Raw genomic sequence first — 23,980 nt, forward strand, 5'->3', positions numbered from 1 at the left:
GCCCGAGGAACAGCAGCAGCATGCGATGCAAATTCTCCTCTCCCCTTCATGGCTAGACCTTGAGCTCCACGGAGTCAAGCATCTGTCAACATTCCTAAGACAACGCTAAAATCTCTTTCAGATTTGCTTAGTTGTAAATGTTCTTGCCACGAGTAGAATCACTGAGAGGCTCACTTAGGAGGAACTGTCGTGACCAGGTTTGCCTGACTGTGTCTGCAGTGGTTTTTGGCATGGCCCTGAATTACATGAGTGAAGAATCAAGCAGGTCCTGTGGCTGCACTCCTCTCTGCCCCTGACTGGCTCAGAACGATGGGCTGGAACCTGGAGTTCTGAGCTGAAGTAAACGGTTTCTCCCCTAAGTTGTTTTTGGACACATGTCTCAACACATCGACAGAACAAAGCTATAACATAAAGGATTAGGACAAATGGCTACAGAATACATATTAGCAAGGACAGTTTCAGAGACTAAAGTTGGAGTCTGGTTAGTACAATGCTTGCCTGGCATGAGTAAAGCCCTGGCTGTAACCCAGCGGCTATACCTGCAACTTGGAAGGTAAGGGAAACAGATCAGAAGCTTAAAGCCACCCTCAGTTACACTGAGTTCCAGGCCAGCCTGGGCTACATGAGACCTTGTATCAAAACAAAAACCCCAAACCAAACCAACAACCAAACAGTTCATACATTCTGGATGAATCAATTAAAGCTTTAAGTATTTTTGTGGTGCACTTACGTATAGACTTAACCCCCTTTGCCTCTGTGTCTATCAATGGTAGTAGCCTGGGGCATTTTTTCCAACCACAAGAAAGCCAGAAAAATAGAAGGCATCTAAGGTTAAGCAATCAGGTAAATTATGCAGGTTTAAAACATGTTTTTAAAAATCACATTACTTATTTTTTGTGCATTCGTGTGTGTGTGTGTGTGTGTGTGTGTGTGTGCGTGCGTGCAGGTCAGAGGATGACTTCAGGAGTTGGGTCTCCCTCTCTACCCTATGGTTTCTGGGGACTGAACTCAGGTCAACAGCCTTGGCACCCTGTTGCTAAGCCATTTCACCAGCCCATTTTGGAGACTTAGAATAAGACTATTGTACTCAGTTTGACTTTCATTAGCTTATGAATAGTTTAAAAAATACAGAAGAAATAGATACAATCAAATCTGTTCATGCAGAAGAAGGAAAATAATAGAAAATATTTGGCACAAATATCAAAAGAAATGAACATATTCTTTTTGTAGGAAATTGTAATGTGGCAAAATTACCACATACTTCCTCAGCAGTTTCCATACATAGAGATCTCTCTGGCTATGGACTACCCACCAAAATGCTGCAAGGAATGACTTAAGCTGTATTCTTTATTCATAGCTGAGTTCATGGGAAATTAATGAAAACAACTGAAGCGGATTTGGGAGGCACCACAATCCTACAGGGTAACTTAGCTCTGGTATTGGAGCCACCTTAAAAGTGTCCCCATCCTTTCTGTCTAGAGGAGTCTGTGTTCCCAGCAGCCATGTCTACATGAGTGACAAGAATAAAAGGCAGGGATGGTGTCAGTCTACTCTGGTTGCCACAGGGTGGGTGGTTCAACTAAAGGAAAGCACTCCTCTCATGGATCTAGCGGCAAGATGTCCAAGATGGAGTGGTTCAAACGCTGTGGTGGGGTTCCCCTTCCTGGCTTGCAGATAGCCAGACTCTCTTCTTACATACCGTCATGTGACCTTCCTCCCTGTGTTCACAGGGTTAGAAGAAAACAAAAAAGACAAGAACACTTGCTCTGGTGTCTCCTCCTCTTCTTCTTCTACAGACTTTAGTATTTTTTCTTTTTCTTTTCTTTAGTTACAAAATGATCAGACTTTCATGCCAGGGCTGTGAACAGGCAGCAGGCTACAATGGATATTGGAGGCTCAAATCTCTCCTTCTTCTGTGCCTGGGTCCTCAGGCATCAATCAATCAATCAGGCAAGGAGAGGTATCAGATCTTGGTCCTTTGTAGGACAGGTGAGAACTTACAGGGGTGAGGAGTTAATGTCATTACAGACCCTCAAGGCTCTTCCCTGCACAATCAGGAAAGCTCTGTTGGGACCTGCATGGCACAGTTATGCTGTGGGAGAAAAGTGACCATGTTTCAAGACTGTGGACCAATAAGAAGGGTACCTTGAAAAAGAGGGGTCCTCAGATAATTAGGGCTGGGATATTGTGTTGACTCATTTTATGTCAGTTTGACACATTTTGAAAAAGGAAACTTTAGTTGAGAAAACGCCCACACTATACAGCCTGTAGGTGAGTCTGTAGGGCACTTTCTTGAGTGATGATTGATGTGGGAGGGCCTGTAGAGGAATTTTAATCCAGCAGCATGGCTTCTCTGAAGGGATCACATCCAAAGACCTTCGAGGCCTATGTGATCTGGCTGGAATGCAGAGAAACCCTTAGATCACACCTTTAATCCCAAACAGTGAAGGTAAGGTTAGCTTATAGAAGGAAACAGCATGCTTGAAAGTGACATCTAATTGAGGGGCAGACAAAGTGATGAGCAGAGAAAGATTTGACAGAATGAATCAGAGATAGGATACACCCAAGTCTCAAAAGAACAGGACAGGAAGAGAGACGGCTTAAGAGCAACACAGGGAGAGAGAGGGAGAGTTTTTACCGAGAATTGATTACTTGGGCAGTGCAGAGAGAATAAGCTAGACACAGGAGAAGACAGAATGAGCCAGAGAACGAGGAGCCAGAAGATTAGAGCACACTGCCAGATTTAGTTTGAGGACAGGCAGAACAATTTGGTCAGAAGCTGAGAGAAGCCAGACTGAGTCAATCAGCTTGGAGAGGAGTTTGGGCCAGAACAGCTGAGTTGAACCACCCAGTGAGAGTTTAGAAAGAGCTAGAACAGCTTGGGAACAGCTCTCATCTCATCCCCTCATCTGAGGAAATAAAAACAACACTTAGAAGGATCCAGCTTGCTGTGGGCAGTGCCATCTCTGGGCAAGTGGTCCTGCATAGTATAAGAAAGCAGGCTGCGCAAGTAGACAGCATCCTTCCATGGTCTCTCCATCGGCTCTTGCTTCCAGGTCCATGACCTATTTGACTTCCTGTTCCAATGTCCCTCAGTGATACAGTTACAATAAACTCTTTCTTCCCCAAGTTGCCTTTGGCCCGTGTTTTATCATAGCAAGAGAAACTTAACTCAAACAGATATTCTTACAGCTAGGAAGCCCTGGGAGAACTCCCAAGTCACTACAGTACTTGACTCTGGTAACTCTTGAGATGAAAGACACTCTGCTGTGGGTCTAGGAAATGGATGTGAGAGTATCCTGCCAGGTGACAGACAGCCATGCAGGCCCAGGTACCAGGTGCAGGGGGTGACCTGGACCCTTATCCCCTGGGCCTGGCTCTGAAGGCATTTGTAGCACATCATTCACTTGATAAGTACTGCCCTTGAGACGGGCCAATGATCAAAATAGGCGTGTCAGCAGCGGTACAGGTGGCAGAGAGCAGCAAGACATAGGCCTGAGCGGCAGGCTGAGAACAGCCATGTCCATGCTGAAGCAGACTGTCTAGAAAAGGCCATTTACCTGGGCACTGATATAGATGGGGATGGTGCCCAGGAAGATGCAGCAAGCTCCCCAGAAACACGCTAGTGGTGATGACAGAGGCCTGCTGCGTTCAGAACACCACTCCCCTCCATACAGTCACACTGGGATTAGAGCTCCAGCTCCTGAGTTTCAGGGAGGACTTGAGTCTGTCTATAACAGGGACTGCACTGGAGGACCGACATGACTAGGAACCCAAAAAAGTCTTCAGCGGGTGGCAGGAAAGCATCCACGCCTTCGCTCCACATACAGTTACAAAGGAGAATCCCAGGCAGTCTTGTCATCACAATAGCTGGGTTTAGGGCAGAGATTCAAACCCCAACACCGGGTGAGAGCGGAAGACTGGCTGGAGAGGAAACTGACTTTGAAATGGTCCAGGGTTCGCAGTGTAATGAGGGAGAAATCGGTGGTGCTGGGAAAGTCTGTCACCAAAGGGAAAGACTCTGAAAGTGACCTGAGGAGGACAAAGGTATGCTTCAGAAACAAGAAGGAATCAGGGAGGAAGAAAATAACCATCACCCTGCAACTGCCCCTGCCAGCTTTCCATGGAAATAAAACACAGGTTGTAGGTAAGGCTGAGAAAACAGTGCACAAAACTGCTTTGGGAGTCAAACAAGATGGAGCTAAAATTCTAGATTTGTAAGCTGATGGAGAAAATCAGACATTGTTCAAAAGCTCTCAATTAGCAGGAGGAAGAACAAGAAATTTAGGTTTTGTCTATTAATTCATGTTAAATTTTCTAGTGAGCATGAAAGAAAAAAATTGAATATTGAACTTCAAAACTAGTACAAGTACATGGAAAAACGGGGCTGTGAAAAAGCAGGAGACAAAATAAAATAACGTAAGCCCGAGTTTGGTCCCCAGAACCCATATGGCAGAAGAGAGAACTCACTCCCACAAATTACCCTCTGATGTCCACATGTGTGGTGGTTTGTATCCCTGTAATAGCATGCTCTGGTGTTTTGTGCTTCATTGTTAATTAGTTTGCTCCCCGAGGTCTGCTTGCTGTCTCTTATGAGCAAACTATCACGTACCTCAAACGTTGCTGTGTAACCTTGCCTCCAAAATTATCGCTGATTGGCTAAATAAAAGTCCTACACAACTGGGCAGGGAGAAATGAAAGGCAGAACTAAGGTTCTTGGGCTTTGAGGACAGAAGGATCATGGGAAGGAGAAACAGGCAGAGGAGAGAGGAGGAGATCCGCCATGGGCTAGGTGAAGAACTCCGTGGGTTGGGAGGAGGAGCTCTTGAGAACGGCATGGAGAGGAGCGCCCAGATGGAGAGCGCGTGCGCGCACTGACAGTGCTGTTAGATGGGAAGGAGCCCAGATAGGCATGAGCAAGGCAGCCGGCATGGGGTGTGGGGCCGGGTGGTAACGGAGTAGTGTAGGGGGTTAATATCTGCCCAGCCCCGGGTGAAATAAGGCTTATCTAAAATCTATCAGGTGTCTGTGTCTTTTATTGTTTGATAGTGGGTTAAATAAAACCGCCATAATAATAATAATAGTTTTTTACTAATAAATACTACTAGATATTTTTATACTTACTACAACACCTCCCCTAATAAATAAATAAATGTCAAACAGTTTAAAATTATATAAATAGATCTCAATATACTTGTAGTTTTAAGAGGTATAAGTGGATTATACTTACTAGCTAAAAATAACTAGGAAAAAAAAAACCCAGTTTACTTTTTGAAACACATCTAGTTGGGGCTGAAAGAGACATGAAACAAAAATTAATACTTTTAGGGATAAAATAGTAAAGCAAGTAGAAAAGGAAATTCTAATACACCACAGAATACAAAAGATCATCTAGAAGAAAAAGAATCGGAAATCCTGCCCCAACAGACCCCAGCCGGAAGTGCCTGTTTTCCAATCACCATGATACACGTATGAAAACTGACCATGTCTACACTACAACACAAACCTTGATAAATCTGAACAATTCAATCTTCTATGTATCTATTCTCTGATTAGACTTCAACTATAGGAGGGTTCAATAATAAAAACAATTTAAAATCCATATTATGTTACAAGAAGAAAACCTCACAGGTCAAGGAGAAATCAATTAAAACCAGAAATACACTCAAATCAACATTTTCCTAATGGTTTAAAATTATGTCGTTTGATCATTGTACTCTTGTCAGCCACACATAACCCACAGTGTCTGCTGAACGCAGCACAAATGTGAAGTATGCAACTGAAATTTTTATATAAAATATATAGCAAAAACATGATTTGAAAGGAGGGAAACAAGAGGAGGGTTCACCACTGAACTCAACAGGGAGGCAAACCGACTGTCTCGTAGAAATTAACTCGTGCTACACAAAGCTTTGTGAGCCAGCATGTAAAGCTTAGAAACTGCATGGTCTACACTCCTTAGAAAGGTATAGGTTATATGCAAATTTAGGAGGTAAATCATCTATTATCGGTGTGTGATGCATGCGCGCACACACGCACACACACACACATCCAGAAGTGTTTGCTGTGTTGTGTGTGCAGTGACCACAGCACACGCCCACTGCCACACAGAGTTCTGACTTGGTGACAGCAGCTATTAATGGTGTGCTGGTCACTAACAACATTCCGAAAAGTGTCTGTGATACAAAGGGGGGTTTTTACTTGCAGCCCCTCCCTTCCCCTTTCACGTGTGGGATATTTTTGGAAGTGGTTCTTTTCCATCTACCAAAAGAGAATTGAGAAAATTCCTGCATGCTTCTGTGTCAGCAAGAGCTCTTTCAGTCCAGGACCACAGGATGATTGATGACCCTGTCAGGCTACAGTAGCAGACAGAGAACGTTGGCAGAAGTTCAGTGTAACTGAAAGAAATCTCAATACTTATTTCATCTCTTCTATTAGCTTTAATCACATTTCAGCATGAGCCAAGAATGAAGCTTTCACAGTCGGCCATACATTTACACAGGCAAGCATTGTCAGTTTTCTGCCATGAGAAAGAACACTGAGATAACATGAGAGTTAGGTATTTTCTTTTTTTGCCTTTCTTTACTGAAGAGCAACAGAAAATACTAGAAAGATTCATCTGTGCCTCAAATCCACTGGCTATGCATCTCCTCAAATGAGTGCATGAGCTTCTGTTTAATTTACAGCAAATGCAATTCCATGTGGTTCTTCCTTAGATTAAGAGCGTAAAGTTCACAGTGGCGATGGCCGGCATGTTCCATCTGGACACACCTGCTGGAGAACAGATGTTAATACGAAGGGGATTTGCCTCTACCAAAGGCCATCTGCTGTGTGAGTGAACAGCTCTGGCCTGGCCAGAGCCGGTCTTACCTGGCCTGGGGGTGCTTCCTGGCAGATTCTGCTGACTGCTTGCTGAGCAGCTGAAGCACGAGCAGCTGTTATTCCTTGCAGGCTTTCCCAAAGCGAAACCACATAAGCCAAGGCAAGTACTATGTATAAGATAACAGTTCTTGGAGAGGCAAAAAGTCAAAGTACATTTTGGTGAGACTTTTCTCCTAAGCAGAGCTTAAAAGATGAAAATATTAAGTGCTACAAGGCCACTAATCACGTATGTCTTGTCACCCAGTGAAACACATGGTACTGTGTGGCACTGCAAGATCTTGTGTCTCTAGCCCACTGTCCTGACCCTTCCCCAGGGGTGCTGTGACCCTTCCCCAGAGCAGCTGTCACACCTGCTGTTCAATCCACAATGACAACCCATTTACCCTTGGTGAAAATGAAGTGGACTCTTAACACACAGTTCTCTAGGCTAATCACTGAAAGGACCTAATGTGATTAGCGATAAAGGTGTCCTATTTTCCCTCCTCTTCTTCCAATGATCACATTTAGGCACAGAAGCACTCTTCTTCCACTGGACATTTATCTGGCTCCAGCAGTTTCTCTCTTCAGACCTAAGAGTGCCACTGAGTGTATTGCTGAACTTGAAGAAGAGGCTATGTGGTTGGTGGGAGGATTTGGGGGAAAGGCAGTGCTTTCTTTCGTCTCTGTAGATCAAATTCTTAAAAGGTAGAAAACTTTGCTAGCTCTTTCTCCATCGTGGCATATTGCTCTTTGAGCCTCTCCATGGCTCTTTTGTGCTCATCATCCACGTCAGCTCGCCGCTGTGGCTGTCCGTTCATGAATTCCTCCCACTGGAGCAGGCGCTGCGCCTCACTAGCTGCCAAGTGCTCATTAATCACCTGTGAAAAGAAAACATGAAAGCCGCATGGCATCTTCCAGACATATGCAGAATGACACAACAGAACCTTATCAACAGTTACTGTAACAGTCACCAGATAGTCACAGCGCTAAAAGTGCATAGCCGTTTCAATATCCATTAGAACATTATGCATGAGGCCTGTAACCTCATACTTGGGAAGCTAAGGCTGGAGGAGGATCGCAGTGAGTTTAAGACCAGCCTGGACTACAGAGTGACCTTGCCTCATAAACAAACAAACAAACAAACGTATAATATTAGAAGCATTTAAAACTTTTCTTACTATAAACAAACATGGACACTCACGTTTCTACACTTTGCAAAATGCTCCATGTCTTACAGTGCTAGTGATTTGGACTGGCTCTAGGGACTGAGCCCAAAGCCCAGAGCTCTCCCACCAGCTGTCTCTAGGGCATCCAGTATCATTAAGTGACAAAAATTCAAGTCATTTTCACAGTTTTATTTCTCTCAAAGTTCTGATTAATTACATATAGCTTTAACCAAGTCTAAAAACCTATACTAAAAAGTCACTGTAAGAAGTTAAAACAACTGTCTTACATTTTCTGAAGCTTTATACACACACACACATACACACACACACAAAACGAAGAATCACAGGTTAGCAGTTGCTAGAGAACTCAAGGCATCTCCTGGTTCAGTCTAGTTTTTAAAGTGATATCACCATCTTATGTCAAATAGCTAGGTTATTTTCAAGATGGCTTTTTAACATTTCTATACAAATAAAGGTTTTCTTTCTGTTGAGTAAAAAAAAAAAAAAAAATACAGATAAAATATTGTAGAAAAAGATTGGGTTCAGACTAAGTTCTATGAAACAAGTTGCCAGAACCTATGACAAATGGACAGAACAAGTGAAGTCCTTCTAAATTCCTGTATACCAACTCCAGAGAGCCCAAGCGACTCCCAAACTAATACAGGCTATTGTTGCTGCCTGTAGTTGCTTCCCAGAGGATAAAGGTAAATCTGAATTGCTGAAGACACCACATACATCAGATACAGACTTTGAAGATTTGAGCTGTATCTGACCTGAAAGCCCCCTTCCTGGGGTCTACTAGAAGTCCTATGCAAACTGTCCAACGAGGAAAGCATTTGATGACTATGAACCACAGCGATGACCAGCAGGGCAAGGCAGCTCTGAAGGTGTAGGAGTGGCTCCCATATCCCGGCAGTAGCCAACAGCTGTTTAACTTATCCTTATCACCACAGAAGTGTGGCTCTCACTCCTGATCGAAAAAGCTGTCTTTGCAGCAAAAACCACAACTGGTCAAAATGAAGAGAACAATTGATCATGGGGTGCCCAACTCCAATTAATCTGTTTACAGCACAACCTCTACACCTAAGGCTCAGAGAACATCTCAGAAGAGGAAGTGGAAAGACTGTAAGAGCCACAGGACCCGAAAGTCTGCTGAGAGACTGTGCCTCCTAGAAATGACAAGGAAGCTAAGCCCAAGAAACTCAACAATATGGCTACCTGAAAGAGACCTGAACAGGATAATACCAGTTAACATGCTAACACGGAAGGGAAAAATCTCATTGGGCCTACTCCTAGACAAAGAACCACAGGCACCTAATGACCCCTGAGAGTAGCAGAATTAGTCTTTGCCAGGGATGAGCCTCCTAATCGCTGTTCAATGCCAAGTAGTCAGCCCTGAAGTCAGCAGTAGAGAGATAGCATATTGTATTTATTTCTTTACACAGACACACAGAGGAGCGGGAGAGAAACCATCAATTTGAGAGGGACTGAGGGGGTTGGAGGAGGAAAAAGAAAGGAGAAAATAGTATAATTATATTTCAACTTAAAAAAACAATTAAGCCAGGTGTGGTGGCACACACCTTTAATCCCAGCAGTTGGGAGGCTGAGGCAGGCAGAGCTTTGTGAGTTTGATGCCAGCCTGGTCTACAAAACAAATTCCAGGATACCTAGGGTTACACACAGAGAAACCTGTCTTGAAACCCCACCCCCAAAGATAAAATAGTAAAAGTAAAAAAATTTAAAAATTAAAAAGGAGGCCAGAGAATAGACTGTGAACTTGTTTTTTTGTTTGTTTGTTTTTTTAATACTAGATCTTAGTATAGATGGTTATGAGCCACCATGTGGTTGCTGGGAATTGAACTCAGGACCTTCGGAAGAACAGCCAGTGCTCTTAACCTTTGAGCCATCTCTCCTAGACTGTGAACTTGAATGCCAACACCAAAACTAGGGAAAGGTGAAACTGTTTCTCGCAGTCGATATGATCTGGGGGGTCAATATGCTCTCAGTGCCCATGAAATGCACCCCAAAAGTAGTTGCTTAGTATAGCTTCCCAATTCTAAAAGTCCCTCTTGTAAGGTCATACTACCTGGTTTTGAAGACGAAAAAATGAAGGCTTAAGGCCACGCCATTGCCTCTCACTGTCTCTCAGCTAGGAGCTGGGCTACTGGCTCAGACTCCAGTCTGTTTAGCACGGAGACCCAGGTCTTTCCTACCAAGGTCTTTGGAAAGGCAGTTTTACACAGGCTGCTAAACATTTCTTTTACAAGGGGGAAAAGCCCTAGCTATAAGTTTTCTGCCAAGTTTTTCAACATTTTTGAGAACCAAGAGTTTTCAAATGAAGATTAAAAGGAGTGGTTTTAGTTAAACGTTCCCCTAAAATATGCTGCACAGAGCACTGGGGTGTGAGCAGGGGGAGGGAGGTAGGATGGGAGGGCTACACAAGGGCTCCAGCAGCCAGTGCATTTGAGAAACAATTTAAACACTCATTTTAACAACACATTATTGTTTTAAGTTGTTAGTCTTACAGGTTAGAATTCTCCAGAAATTGAACAAAACATGAAGAGTTTGTTAAATTATTTAAATACAGTTTTGAAAACAAAACAAAACCACAAAACCTCTGAGAGTCTACACACTTCACAAAAATGGCACCTTGTTCTACTTGATTTATTTGCTTATTGTGACCTTGCCCACCCTAATCTTTGTTTTTAATAAATCCAGGGAGTATTAGCACATGCCCAGATGTCAGTTTTCTCCGTTCTTTGTACCTGAAAAGCCGTAACTGGCTTAGCTGGCATTTTGATTTGTTCCATAAGGCAGCTGCCCAGGCTGCCCTCCCTACAAGGTAGTGCAGCTCAATGGAGAGAAATACAGACCGGGAGGAGGTCCAGTTCAAATTTAGGATCACCCATCATGCATGACACTGAGCAAGTTAAAAGTTTCTTCAGCGTAAAGAAGTGAAGAAAATCATCTCCATAAATGAAGTTTATGAAGACTGGAGGTAATGTCTGTCAAGCTCCCAGCTCAAGGCCTGAGGTACTTAACAAAAGGTAAATATTACTATACAAGTCACAAAAGGCCTCTATAAAGCACTCCACCCCACTGTCTATCCCTACCAGGTAAATGTTTATTTCTTCATTTTAATATCACAGTTTTTAGCAATAGGGTTTTGTAATAATTCAAAAACACAGGTATTTCAGGTAAAGTCACAGCCCTCCCACCCGTGTTCAATTCATTCCACCTGTCATAGCCACTGTCAGCCACAGGACCATTAGAAAAGATTCTTAGTAAAGCCAGCATCAAAGATCCACATTTCTGTTCTTTAAAAAAACAAAAAAACTCTGTGTGCATGTGTGCGTGCATGCGTGCATGTGTATGAAGTCAGCTCCCTTGGAGGCTAAAGGCATCAGATCTCTGGAGCTGGATTTATAAGAGCTTGTGAGCAGCACTATGTCAGAGATAGGAATTGAACACTGTTCTTCCGCAAGCGTGGTATGTGTTCTCTCTTTTCAAATTTATTTATTTTTATTTGTGTGTGTGTGTGTGTGTGTGTGTGTGTGTGTGTGTGTGTGTCTGTATTAGTGTATGCCATGTGTATGGGATTCCCATGGAGACAGAAAGGGGCATTAGATCCCCTGGAGCTGCAGTTACAAGCAGGCATGAGCTGCCTGAAGTGAGTGCTGACTTAAAAGTCGGGTCTTCTGGAAGAGCAGTAGGGATTCTTAACCACTAAGCCTTCTCACCAGTCCAAAGCAATACATTCTCTTAAACTGTAATCCACCTCTTCAGCCCCAAGTATTTCTATTTTGTAGGTATAGAATATCGTATACTAAATACATATAACATGTTATGTAATACATGTGTATATATCACATATGTATATACACATATTAATATATATCTCCAAGTAGCATTTTGCTACCAGGCAAATCATTCCTTGAACTCAAAGCCCAGGTGACCATTAAGTTAAAGCTGACAACTCCCAACCCAAACGAAGATCTGTGACTTTCCTACCAAGCCACTGAAGTCCCTCTACTTACCCTTGCTTACTCTCCTGCTTCTGATACATTAGTTACGTGCTCATGTACTGTCAATACTCTCAGTGCACACATATAAATGAAACTGAGCTAACTGGGAAGGTCATCACTGAAGCTTAGCTGAGGTTATGACTTGTAAACCAGAAGAAAAAAAGAAGCTACACGGTCTATTTGACATTTTCAGAAGATCCTGGGCAAAAGTGTCCAACATCACACACATTCTAGCAGCTAAACAGAAGGAAAAAGGAATCATCAAACAGATGGGAAGAAACGCCATCAGCAGGAGAAGAAAGGAGCAAACCCCCCAACATGGGACCCCCATAGATTCTGGCATGGAACACTTCACATAATTTGCCTCTCTGTCTTCTCTAAGGTAAATATTATACTCATTATAATATAAACTTTAATATTTTAATAATATTCAATTCTACAGAAAATCAACCTTAAATATATAATACTTCAAAACAGACAAGGGCATACAATATTTTTTAAAGACTACCACCAAAGATAATTAAATCCATAAAGTACTATGCTTAAAGATAAAAACTTAAGGTTTATGTTATTATACACACACATATATACATGAGTGCATAAACATATACATATATACACACATACATATATATATATATATATATACACACACACATACATAAAATGGCTGCATCTCAAAAGAATAGATATAGAATAACCATATAATTCAATCATTCCACTTTGGGATATTTGCCCAAAAGAATTAAAAGAAAGGGCAGAATAAATATTTGTAAGCCATGTCAATAGTAGTATTTTGGGGATAGTCATGGGCGAAGTGAGCCAGGTGTCCACAGACAGCTATACAGATTCATAAAGTATAGAATATGTGAGTGTGTACATATACACACAAATGTAGTGCATGAATATATATGTATGTTATATCTACATGACTGCATACTATTCAGCTTTTAAAATGGCAAAAATTCTGCAGCATATTACCAGATGAACAAGCCTTGAAAACCGAATTCTGAAGAAAGAAGCCATCTCAGGCTAGAGAAACAGCTCAGTTGGTGGGGTGCTTGCCTGGCTCCACCACCACAAACCAAAACAATAAGAACCAAACAAAAAAGCCGACTGGAGACCGAGACTTGCGATTCTACCACTCAGAGGTGGAGGCAGAAGGATCAAGAGGTTCAAGGTCATCCTCTGTCATATATCAAATGTAAGGTCACACCCAACTGTATAGTGAGTTCAAGGCCCATCCGAGTATACTTATATGACATAGCTGGAGGAATGTAACTCCTACAGACAGGAAGTAGAATGCTCGATACCAGGCACAGGGTAGAGGATGAGACAGTGTTAACAAGTACTGAGTTTCATGTCTTTGAAAATTAGTCAATGAATGACAATTGTGCAGCCAAAGTCAATAGCCAAAATGATAACATTTCTAGCTGTTTGTCTAAATGAGCAAATTAAGTTACAACAGGAAAGGTAATAATAATAATTAAATTGGCTTTCACTAGTACCACAATAGAGACATTTAAGTAGAAAATGATCCTGAAACTAATCTACATTTAGAACCAAGTCTGTGAATGAAGCCTGGACACACAGGAGAAACATTTTTGCACGTATTAGTCTAAGCCATTAGTTTTCTTCATGTTGAAGAGATGTTTGGCATGGGAACACATGATGGGAGAGATGTTAGTGGTAACTAGCAGACAGAAGCCAATGCCAAGGATAGCCCCATGGAGACACTGCTGCAGCACCACGGCTGGGGAACTCTACTAAGGGAAAATTCTAAACAGGCCAACTGAGGTTGGGTAGGTCTTTGGGAAGTCAACATGATGGGTAATGTCTGTAATGCTAGCATCTGGAGGCTAAGGCAAGCCTGAAGGGTGCTGGTGAGATCCTGCATCAGAAAGATTCAACATGTGTTAGTAATACACATCATATTAACTTCACATGAGCTTTACACGGGCGTAAAGAAGTGACTTGGGTAAGAAATATCAGTATTAAAACTATCCATTATTTTACACAGAGCCATATGGACTCATGTTACTCTGCACTTTCTAGTTCTATCAAGAACAATGGTTGTATTCAAACTCTATCAATAGGGCCTCATGTGATGTCACTGGTCTCAGGACAACATCATAAAGGAAGCTATCTAAAGTTAGTAAGTGACTATGGCCAAGATGACACAGAAGCTCTCACAGTCGATTTCTTGTCACTGGGGTGGCTGGAGAGGGCTGCCAAAGGAGATGTGTGTACATGGGGCCAAGTTTACACTCTGACCACTGTCCCTAGCCACCTCATCTCTCCATGGCCTGTTTTTAAGAGCAAGTGTCTCTCTATGGCCTGTTTTCAAGAGCAAATGGACTTCACAAGCCAATTGTATTTTCAGTTCACAATTCAGTTAGTGGCCAGAACACAACTCTGGATTTGGGTAGTTCTTAAGAGCTGCTAACAACAGCAGAGTGAGCATATATTGTTCTTTTGAATGTGCTTTTAGATATCAATTGTGGGAAATGTGATTTGGACAAATGACGCTTATAAATTTACTTCCCACAGAATTCCACAAATTGTCTTAACATAAAAGAATTACTGATTAATGGTAACAGTCTATTTTATTCCATTACTACTCCCATCTTTCTTTGTTCTGAGAGCCTTTCAAAATGTAGCCAATTGGATAACCCAAGGCAACAACTAATACTAGGCAGTGAAGTGCAAATAGGGGTTGTTTTACATCTGCACATACTTGTTGTACAAGGAGCTAAGCTTTGCCTTCGGTGTGTGTGTGTGTGTGGTGTGTATATAGGTGTGTGTATGTATATGTATGTGTGTGTGTACATATTATATGGTGTGTGTCTGTGTCTGGGTGACTGTGTGCGCATCTACTAAAACCTCAGCCAAGTCAAACTTTTGGAACGAGGTAGGGTGGCAGTAAAATCAAACAAACAACTTTAAGGACCTGTAGCCACACACTTCCAATCCTCTGATAATTAAGTAAGTATAAAACTGAAAAAAATTAGGACTTAGACTAAAGGTTTATCCCCATAAGAATGTAAGGAATTTTCATCTCTTTCATAGCTTCAAGATTATTAATTTATTAAACTACCCGGAAAAGAAAACTTCAGAGTAGTTCCTTATAAAAGAAAGGCCCACTGACTCTATGCTAATTCTTGGTAAAACGGCATTTCAGTATATTCAAAACCACTAATTTTTAAAGTCAGGCATGGTGCATAGTTCTAAATCACAGAACCTGGGAACTAGAAGCAGGAAGACCAGGAGTTCAAGGCTACAGAGCAAGTACAAGGCCAGCTCCAGCTATATCAGACTGTGTCTCAAAAAACAAACAAAATGTGCCGCCAGCATTCTACCAGATATTGTTTCTCACAAACAGAAATGTTCTTGGGCCCAGTGAAAAAGTGTGCCACATAGGATTCAGGGTCCGCTACACTCACCCCAGAGTTGTCTTTGGATTTTCTAACAAGCTGGTCACTGGCTATTACCTCTTGTTTTTGCTTATGTCATTCTCCTCACTCTCCCACAGCCAACTTCTACCCCCCAGCAACTGAACTCTTCCTTTTCAACTGGGGTCAGGCATGGACAGCCATGCCTTCTTCCTAATCATTCTTTTTGCTAAGATCACACGAGACTCCTGAACTTGACCACAGTGCACACTTTGGCCTCTTTTCTACTAGGATTCATGGTTTAAGACACCAGGAGTTTAGTAGCCTGGGTCTAGAAACTGCCTTAACCTCAACAAACAAGCAAGTTTTTACCCCTGGTGGCAGAGCTGGTATGACACAAGATTAAAATGTACCTGCTGTGCATGCTGGCATGTCCACTCAGGTCCCTGCCTTCAGTTCACTCAGCAGGTGCTGGCGTCCCGCCCGACACAGGTCTCCGAACACAGCACTGCCTTGTTATTTTCTCTGTGCTCAAGGAAGCCCTGCTTCCGGAGCAGGGCCCTGGGACCGAGGTAGCCCACCCATCTGGCTTAACCGCCAGGTCCTTTCAGTAAGGTTTACATCATCGAATTGTTGAGCTTCAAAACTCTCTATTGAGACCCAGAATAGATAAAGGGCAGAACATCACAACTCTGGAAGGGCTCATTCCATGATCTATCTATGCCGTGGCAGACCTCAATTAATGAGAGAATACACATGCAAAAAGCATTGCTTTCAGAGTGCCTAGCAGTTTCAACGTCTGTACTAGTAAATGTGAGGTGCATTTTTATTAATTTAGAGCAATGAATAAATTAAAGGAACACTAATAAGACATTTCCAGGTGAAAACTCCAAGTTATCTCATAAACTCACATTTCTACCCTGCTTTTCCACATGAGTTGTGATGCCGCTAAGCAGAGCACTGCCTAGCTAAGGCCTTACCCCTTCCTGGGGACTGTCCTCTGAGCACCTGCCACCTTTTCTAAAGGGATGTACACAATGCCACACTGAATATGCTTCAGGCTCACAGGCAAGGCTATTTTTCTTCTTTCGCTTCGCTTTGTGAGACAATCAACACTTTTGGAGCGACTATGGAAGTGCTGAAAATAAAAGTCTATATTTGAATTATTAAAAACAGCTGGGACTAGGGGATGGCTCAGTTGGTAAAGCACTTACACATAGAACCTCAGAGTCCAGGTAAAAGCTGTGAGTGGAAACAGGAAGCTGTTACCATGGGCTGAGGGTGGGGGTGGGGGCGGCAGCTGGGGGGGGGGCTGGGGGCAGTCAGAGACAGGAGGATCCCTGTAGCTCACTGTCCAGCAATATACCCAAATCGATGAGCCCAGGGTCTCCAAAAGTGAGGCAGAGGGGACTGAGGAAGGTACCAGATGTCCACCTCTGGCCTCCAGAAGCATACATATCCACAAGCACACTTGCACACTCCACTACACATTTAAAAATAAGATGATGGCACCACTATGTTTTCAACATATCTTAATGTATTAGCCATCTTTAAATCTTTTTTGTTTCATCTCTGTATATGTTATGTGTATGAGTGTTTTGCCTGCATATATGTTTATGTATCACATGCATGCAGTGCCTGAGGAGGCCAGAAGAGGGCACAGGATCCCCTGGGGCTGGAGTAACTGATAGCTGGAGCTACCGTGTGGGTGGTGGGAACTGAACCTCAGTCTGCTGGAAGAGCAGCTGGTGCTCTTAACTGCTGAGTCATCTTTCAGTCTTTTAGTCAGTATATCATAGAAAATGAATTCAAAGACTTTTGGAATAAAGTAACTGCTAACAGTGTAATAACAGATGCCAAGAATTAAATGCCCCTTTGCTCAAATTACCCATTTTTACCTTTTTCCGTTCCTGCTGTCTCTGTTGGAGTCTGCAGATGGAGTCGTTAGCTGCTTGCACTGAAATAAAACACACAGTAGGATGTCAATAGCAGCTTCTGACCAGGAACATACCTATTAGGATTCTTTAGATCTCAACAGAATATATTCAGAATAGATATTTGTTGCAAGCTGGAGGAGTGGCTAGGAGGAAAAGTCTATTTTGTCAACACATTCAGGATGTATAGCTGGAAAAGACACCACTTTTGAGCTCTGAGCTGTAATCCAAAGAGCATAGACATACAAACCTACTGACAGCTGGCAACAACCACCTCAATCACACTCTCTAAGAAGGGGAAATGCCAGATGAACTTACAGTCACATTCAGATCACTAAGCCCATGGCCTGAGCCGTCAGCCCCTGCCTTTTTCTCACTCATGCTGCTGTTCTCGTAGGCAAGGCTTGACATCTAGATGGCCTCCACAGCTTTCCATCACTCATCCTGCCTCTGCTCCTGTCTTCTAACTCATCTGGGATGCTGCTACATTTACGTCTGCTCAGCCTGAAAACTCACTAAATCATTTCCATTTCTTAAGAAACAAATCTTCATATAAGGTGAGCATCTCCAAACTCAAAGTACTCTAACCTGAAACTTTCAGACTGCTAGCATGATGGTGCAAACAGAGACATCTACACCAGATCTCATGTGATGGATCTCAGGAGAGACTCAGGTCACAAAATATTGCACAAAGCCACGCCCTGGGCTGATGTGAATCCTCAGTTCCCATTACCAGCTCTACCAGGTGATGAGTCTGCAGGCTCACAGCCAGCCTTGGCCATCTGTGGCTGCTCTGCTGCCTTCTTGCTGGCCCAATGGTTCCTGACGTGCTCGAGGAGCCCTGCCACATGCCAGGCTCTGCTCTTGCTGTGCCCCTCCCCCCAGCTCCTCATCTTGTAAGTGCTACCTTTCCATCTTAACACCGTTCTGGCCACAGTGACCTTGCTTTTTCCACCGTGCCAAGCATACTCCTGCCACAGGGTTTTTGTACTTCTTGTTCCTCTGAAACATTTTTCTCTCAACTTTCCTGCAAGTGTCTGCCCAGGTGTCTCACTCATTTTACAAATGAGGAACTGCCAACAGGACCTCAGGATAGATATGATCATTCATGAGAAAGCATAATAAACATGCCTCATAAGAGATTAAATATTAATTGAAATCGTGTAACAAGCTGAGGAGATGGCTAGTGTTAAGGACCTAACTTGGAGTTCCAGCTGCTGTGTCTGCAAGTCCAGTACTGAAGGCAGGGACAGTGTAGCCAAAATGCCAAGACTCAGGTTCAATGAGAGACCCATAGGCCAGCCTGGTCTACAGAGTTCCAGATGAGCCTTAGCCACCAGAAAGACAAAACAAGAGAGTAGCTCTTCACACACAAGCAGCATCAAGTAATGATGTGCGGAGTATCCTGTTCCCTCCCCTGGCCTCACACAAAGTGCCCTCTCCTTCTGCCCTCTCCTCAGCGGTGTGACTGTGGAACTCCTTCAGCAGAGGCATTCCCCTACAGGACCACATCTCTTCGAGCCGCTGAAGCGGGACACCATCTTCCTTCCCCTAGCCAGGGCTGACCCAACCAGGTCCACACCAGGGCAGGGCAGGGATTTCTCTTTCAGAGACCTGTGAAGCCTCCCCTTCCCGGATACAGTCAGCCCTGCGTCTCGTTTTCAAAAGCTGCGTCTTCAGCAACTATTACCAAACTTTCCTAGATCACAGATGACATCTAAGAACTGAGGATTAGTGTCTCAATCAATTTTCTTTTTCTTAACAAAAGTATGAAAACAAAACAGGAGGAGTCGATTAGATCTGCCTTCTTCTTGTGGCAGTAAGTATGACGTCATTGTTCCTAAGTGTGGTGCTATCATTTCCTGTTTTTCTTTTTTCCTTCCTGGCTCTGAACAGATCTTAAAAATCTGCTTTTCTCTCCTCAGGTCTTTTGCATTTTTGGGTTACCCTGAGTACAATTAGAAGAAAGGTTGAAGGACCATGTCACTTTTGCGGCCACCTGTCACAGCACCCCCACCCCAAAATTATATCATCCCCATCCCCTTTCTCCTTCCAAAACCTCCCAAACACCCCTCCTTGCTCTCTTTCAAATCCATAGCCTCTTGCTCATTGTTATTAAAAGCATATATGGATATATATATATTCCTAAATATAGCCTGTGCAATCTGTATAATGTTACTTACATGTATGTTTTCAGGGCTGATCATTTGGTATTGCATAACCAACTGCTGTGCTCTTCTGTGGGAAGACTGTTTCTCCCACTCACTCTCAGCATTCCTGAGTTGCCTGTAGTTCTTTGTTCAGGGTTGAGAGGCCTTGTGGGCTTTCCCCTATCCATTTTTGCATGTGTGCTGGATTGCCCACACTCAGCTCATGTTTGGGAAGTCATGTTGATGAGACTTTATGGGTGTAGCTTCTGACATTACTAGGAGACACAGTCTCACTGCAAACTCCACGAGCCTCTGGCTCGTTTCAGGAGTGTTATGGAGATGTATCCACTGGGACTGGACTCTACAACTATGCATTTGGTTGGTTATGGCTTTCTGTGGTGGTTTCTGTCTATTGTAGAAGAAGTTTCTTTGATGAGGCGTGAAGACCACACTTAGCTGTAACAGCCTCTAAAAACTTCCTTGGGCCAGGTGTGGTGGTACATGCCTTTAATCACAGCACTTGAGTGGCAGAGGCAGGCAGATCTTATCCCTTTTGAATTCAAGGCCAGCCTAGTCTACAGAGTGAGTTTCAAGACAGCCAAAGCTACACACAGAGAAGCCCTGTCTCAAAAAACAAGAAACAAACAACAACAACAAAACAGCTTCCTGGGCTGCACATGACTAGCCTCCACTTCTGTCCCTCTACAGAGCTGTACCGACGTTAGAAAGAGCATCTATCCCTCTTCAGAGCCTGACTCCCTGGGAAGTTACCCACATTCCCGTCATGAAGCCACAGGACAGAAAGGACTCTTCTTTGTAAATTTCATTATGTATTCACATATGCTCCGGCAGTCAAGGGACAACTTTGGATTTTAGTTCTCTCATTCCATTATGCCGGTTTCAGGGCTGTCAGGCTTAGCAGCAAGCACCTTTCCCCACTGAGCCACAAGCTCAGAAAAGGCTTTTTTCTTCCCTTTCTTTTTTCTCTTTTCCTTTCTTTTCTTTCTTTCCTTTTTCCCTTCCTTCCTTTCTTTCTTTCTCACCCCCCCACCCCCAAGACAAGGTTTCTCTGTGTATTGGCTGTGCTGGAGACCACGCTGGCCTCGAAATCATAGTGATCTGCCTGCCTCTGCCTCCCAAGTGCTGGGATTAAAAGCGTGTGCCATCACACCTGGCTGAGAAAAGGCTTCTCTGAACTTATGAAATTTGCCTTTCTAAAATCTCAAATAAACAAACAAACAGTCACTTGACTACTCCAAACATTCCTTTCCCTAATGGTCAGTAAGACCAAGAGAAGGCCCATTTTGCAGAGGCTTCCCCTCACTTCATATCAATTTCCGGCTGCCCTCTTCAGCAGGAAGCACTCTCTTCTGCTAGCTGTGCCAGGAGGCTGTACTGCCTTGTGAAAAATAACAGTAGTGTATCAAGTGACCCCACCTGAGATAGGGCCTCAAGTAGCCAAGGTTGTCCTCATACTCACTGTGTAGCCAAGGATGGCCTTAAGTTCCTGACACTCTTGCCTTAGCCAGTCTCTGAGTGCTGTGCTAATGGCCAAGTACATGTGCTACATAGGGTAAGTGGTTTTCCTTTAATTTTTCCAAAAGGTTACTGAAGGAGATGAGCACCCTTGCATAGTTACCAAGCTGCACTTAGCTAACAATGTCTTGATTTGCTTCATGTAAAAGAGAAACAAATTCTACCAGTCTATGTGTGAGCTTCAACACCACACAGCACCAACATCTCAGCCTAGAACTAGAGCAGATGAAAGCTGTGGTCTCAGCCCTTGATTCCAAGCAGGTAACTAGAGAGCAGCAAGAAGGTGCTAAGCACAGACTGGCAGCTACACAGTGCAGGAGAGGTCCTGAGCTCATGGATCTGTCGTGGTGGGGAGGATGGATATACAGGAAAGGATTTAGCATGTCATTTGGGGACAGGCGTATGCATTAAAAATGCAAGGCAGAGAGTGTAGGAATGCCAAAAGGAGGAGTATGGGGAATGTCACAGAGGCCAAAAAAGGTCTGTTGATGCCTGAACAGAGATTTGCAGGAAACGAGAGAATGTCCTAGGGGCAGCAGCAAGTGCAAAGGCCCTGTGGTGGGAGTGTGCTTGGCACATCAGAGAAAGAGTGAGGAGGTCAGTGTGGCCAGAACACAGTGATGGGGGGTGGGGGGAATGGTAGGACATACAGTCAGAGCAGGGGACCAATGCAGAGACTTCCAGGGAATGAGAATTTTGGTTTTTATCCTACATAAAATGAGAAGATTCTGAGCAGAGTACAGACGAAAACTGACTTACGTCTATGTGGAGACCAGCCTACAGGGAGGGAAGAGAAGAAGTGAAGGTGAGTCATGAAGCTACTAGAAGAAGCCATGAGAAGGATGTGATAGCGACATATGCCAGGGTGGGAGCTGCCACAGTGAAGTGGGCAGGCTGCCTGGAGAGGCTCACAAGCATGCAGGGCAGCTGGATACAGACTCTGGGATACTCAAGGGTGGGAGGAGGCGGGTAGATCAGGCTGAAAACAAGTATGACATCACTAGCATATAGACGATATTTAAAGCTGTGACTCTGTGAGATCAGCAGTAAGCAAACATGAAGCTAGGGAGAGCAGGGGGAAGGAGGGAGACAGTGAAGGGGTGAAGACATAATCAGAGGAAGGCAAAGTGTGACAGGGAAAGCCTTTCCTGATGTTGACTGAACGCTCATGGCAGGAAAAGTGTGCCCTCACCCTGCCTGAGGAGCTCCAGGAGCCAGGCCCAGCACCCCAGACTTCCCTAATTGTGGCCCTAACCGTCATTTTCTCAGGAGACAGGAATGCCCAGACTCCACTCTCCTGAGCGCCTCAGCTCAGCTGGAGGTACCCTTCCATGGGGCTAAGCAAAGCTCTTACACTATAGCACCACAGCCTGTCCGGATATGCTCCCTCAGGGCTTCACTCCCTCTGCTGAGGAGACTTCCTCTCAGGGTTGTGTGGTTCCTGGGCTCCTAAGTCTCAGGATACCCTTCTACTGGGACACTGTCCCACCTCAGAGCTGTGTGGTTCCTGGGAACCTGAGTCCCAGGACACCCTTTCATTGGAGCAGGAGCACTAACAAAGAGGAAGGCAGGCAAGAGAGGAAGGAGGAAGGTTGGTAAGAAATAAGGATTTCAGCTAGGTGAGTAGTGATGTCAACTCTGAAAGCAGAATGGAGTTGGGAACTGAACTTCGGCTGTGCTGTGTTATGCAGAGGTGCCTGTCTTGACACCTTGGCATTCTGGTGAGTGGTCCAGATAGAGCATGTCATCAGAGTGGAGTAGATGACACTTGACACTGTGGTTATGAGCAAATAGACACAGAGGAGGCCCAGGACACTCCAGTGATAAGTCAGTTGCAGAGCTCGAGAGATGGTTCAGCAGTTAAGTGCACTTGCTGTTCTTATAGAAGACCTGGGTTCAGTGGCCAGCACCAACCAAATGCCAACCAAATGGCTCACAGCCACCTTCAACTCCAGTTCTGATAACCTCTTCTAGCTCTGAAGGCTCCTATACACACACGGTGCACACACATACAAGCTGGAGGTACATATATGCACACATGTGCATGCACGTACACACAAAATAGATATTAAAAAATTAAAAGTAGCTGTTAGTCAGCTGTAAATAGGAACTGCTGACGCAGACTAAGGAGGAGAACCTGTGTTGGAGGAAGGAACCAAGAGTGATGAGCCAGAAGAAAAGGTGGCTGCTGTTCTCAGATGCACAGAAGGTGGCACCCTCAGGGGCTGGATGAAGCTCGGCTGGCAGGGTGCTTGCCTAGCACACACAAGCCCTGGTTCCATCCGTAGCACTGAGGACGCCAGTACATGCCTGGAGTCCTAGCACTCAGGAGGTGAAGGCAGGAGGATCAGAAGTTCAAGGTCATCCTTAGCTACCATAGTGAGTTCAAGTTCACTGTGGGCTATATGAAATCCTGGGGGGAAATGTTTGACAAAGTGACATCCTAAAGTTAAACTTGAATTTGGGAGTCAGAAAAGCCTGTGATCATGGGCGAGCCATTGACATTAAACCACTATACATTTTAGTTTACTCAACAATGAAGTAGAATTGATAATAAATGCTTTTTACTGTGTTAGCTTAGTTGGCATTATAGCCTGTAATCCCAGAAGTCAGGAGGCTGAGGAGAAGGGGTTACCATGAGTTCCAGCTAGCCTGGGCTGTACAACCAAATCCTATCTCAAAAGTCAAACAAGCCAAGCCGAGTGGTGGTGGTGCACACCTTTAACCCAGCACTTGAGAGGCAGAGGCAGGCAGATTACTGTGAGTTCAAGGCCAAGTTGGTCTACAAAGCGAGTACAGGACAGTCAAGGCTACACAGAGAGACCCTGTCTCGAAAAACCAAAGCAAACCAAAGCAAACCAAAGGCAGGTGACGACTTCAATGAGCGAAGCCTATAAGCATGAGTGTTTTAGAGAC

General features: G+C 44.0%; 1 protein-coding gene across 1 annotated transcript in view; it reads right to left on the bottom strand.

Annotated features, from left to right (window-relative positions):
* Positions 1-7,175: 7,175 nt before the first annotated feature.
* The window catches only part of Bloc1s5 (biogenesis of lysosomal organelles complex 1 subunit 5), a 38,796-nt gene continuing 21,991 nt past the window's right edge, over positions 7,176-23,980 (bottom strand). The window contains exons 4-5 of the mRNA XM_051170200.1: positions 17,343-17,401; positions 7,176-7,739 (exon numbers count right to left, since the gene is read on the bottom strand). Coding sequence (XP_051026157.1) covers positions 7,560-7,739; positions 17,343-17,401 — 239 coding nt within the window. The 3' untranslated portion in view covers positions 7,176-7,559. The remainder of the gene's footprint in view (positions 7,740-17,342; positions 17,402-23,980) is intronic.

The sequence above is a fragment of the Acomys russatus genome, chromosome 3 (genome assembly GCF_903995435.1).
Source record: "Acomys russatus chromosome 3, mAcoRus1.1, whole genome shotgun sequence".
NCBI lineage: Eukaryota > Metazoa > Chordata > Mammalia > Rodentia > Muridae > Acomys > Acomys russatus.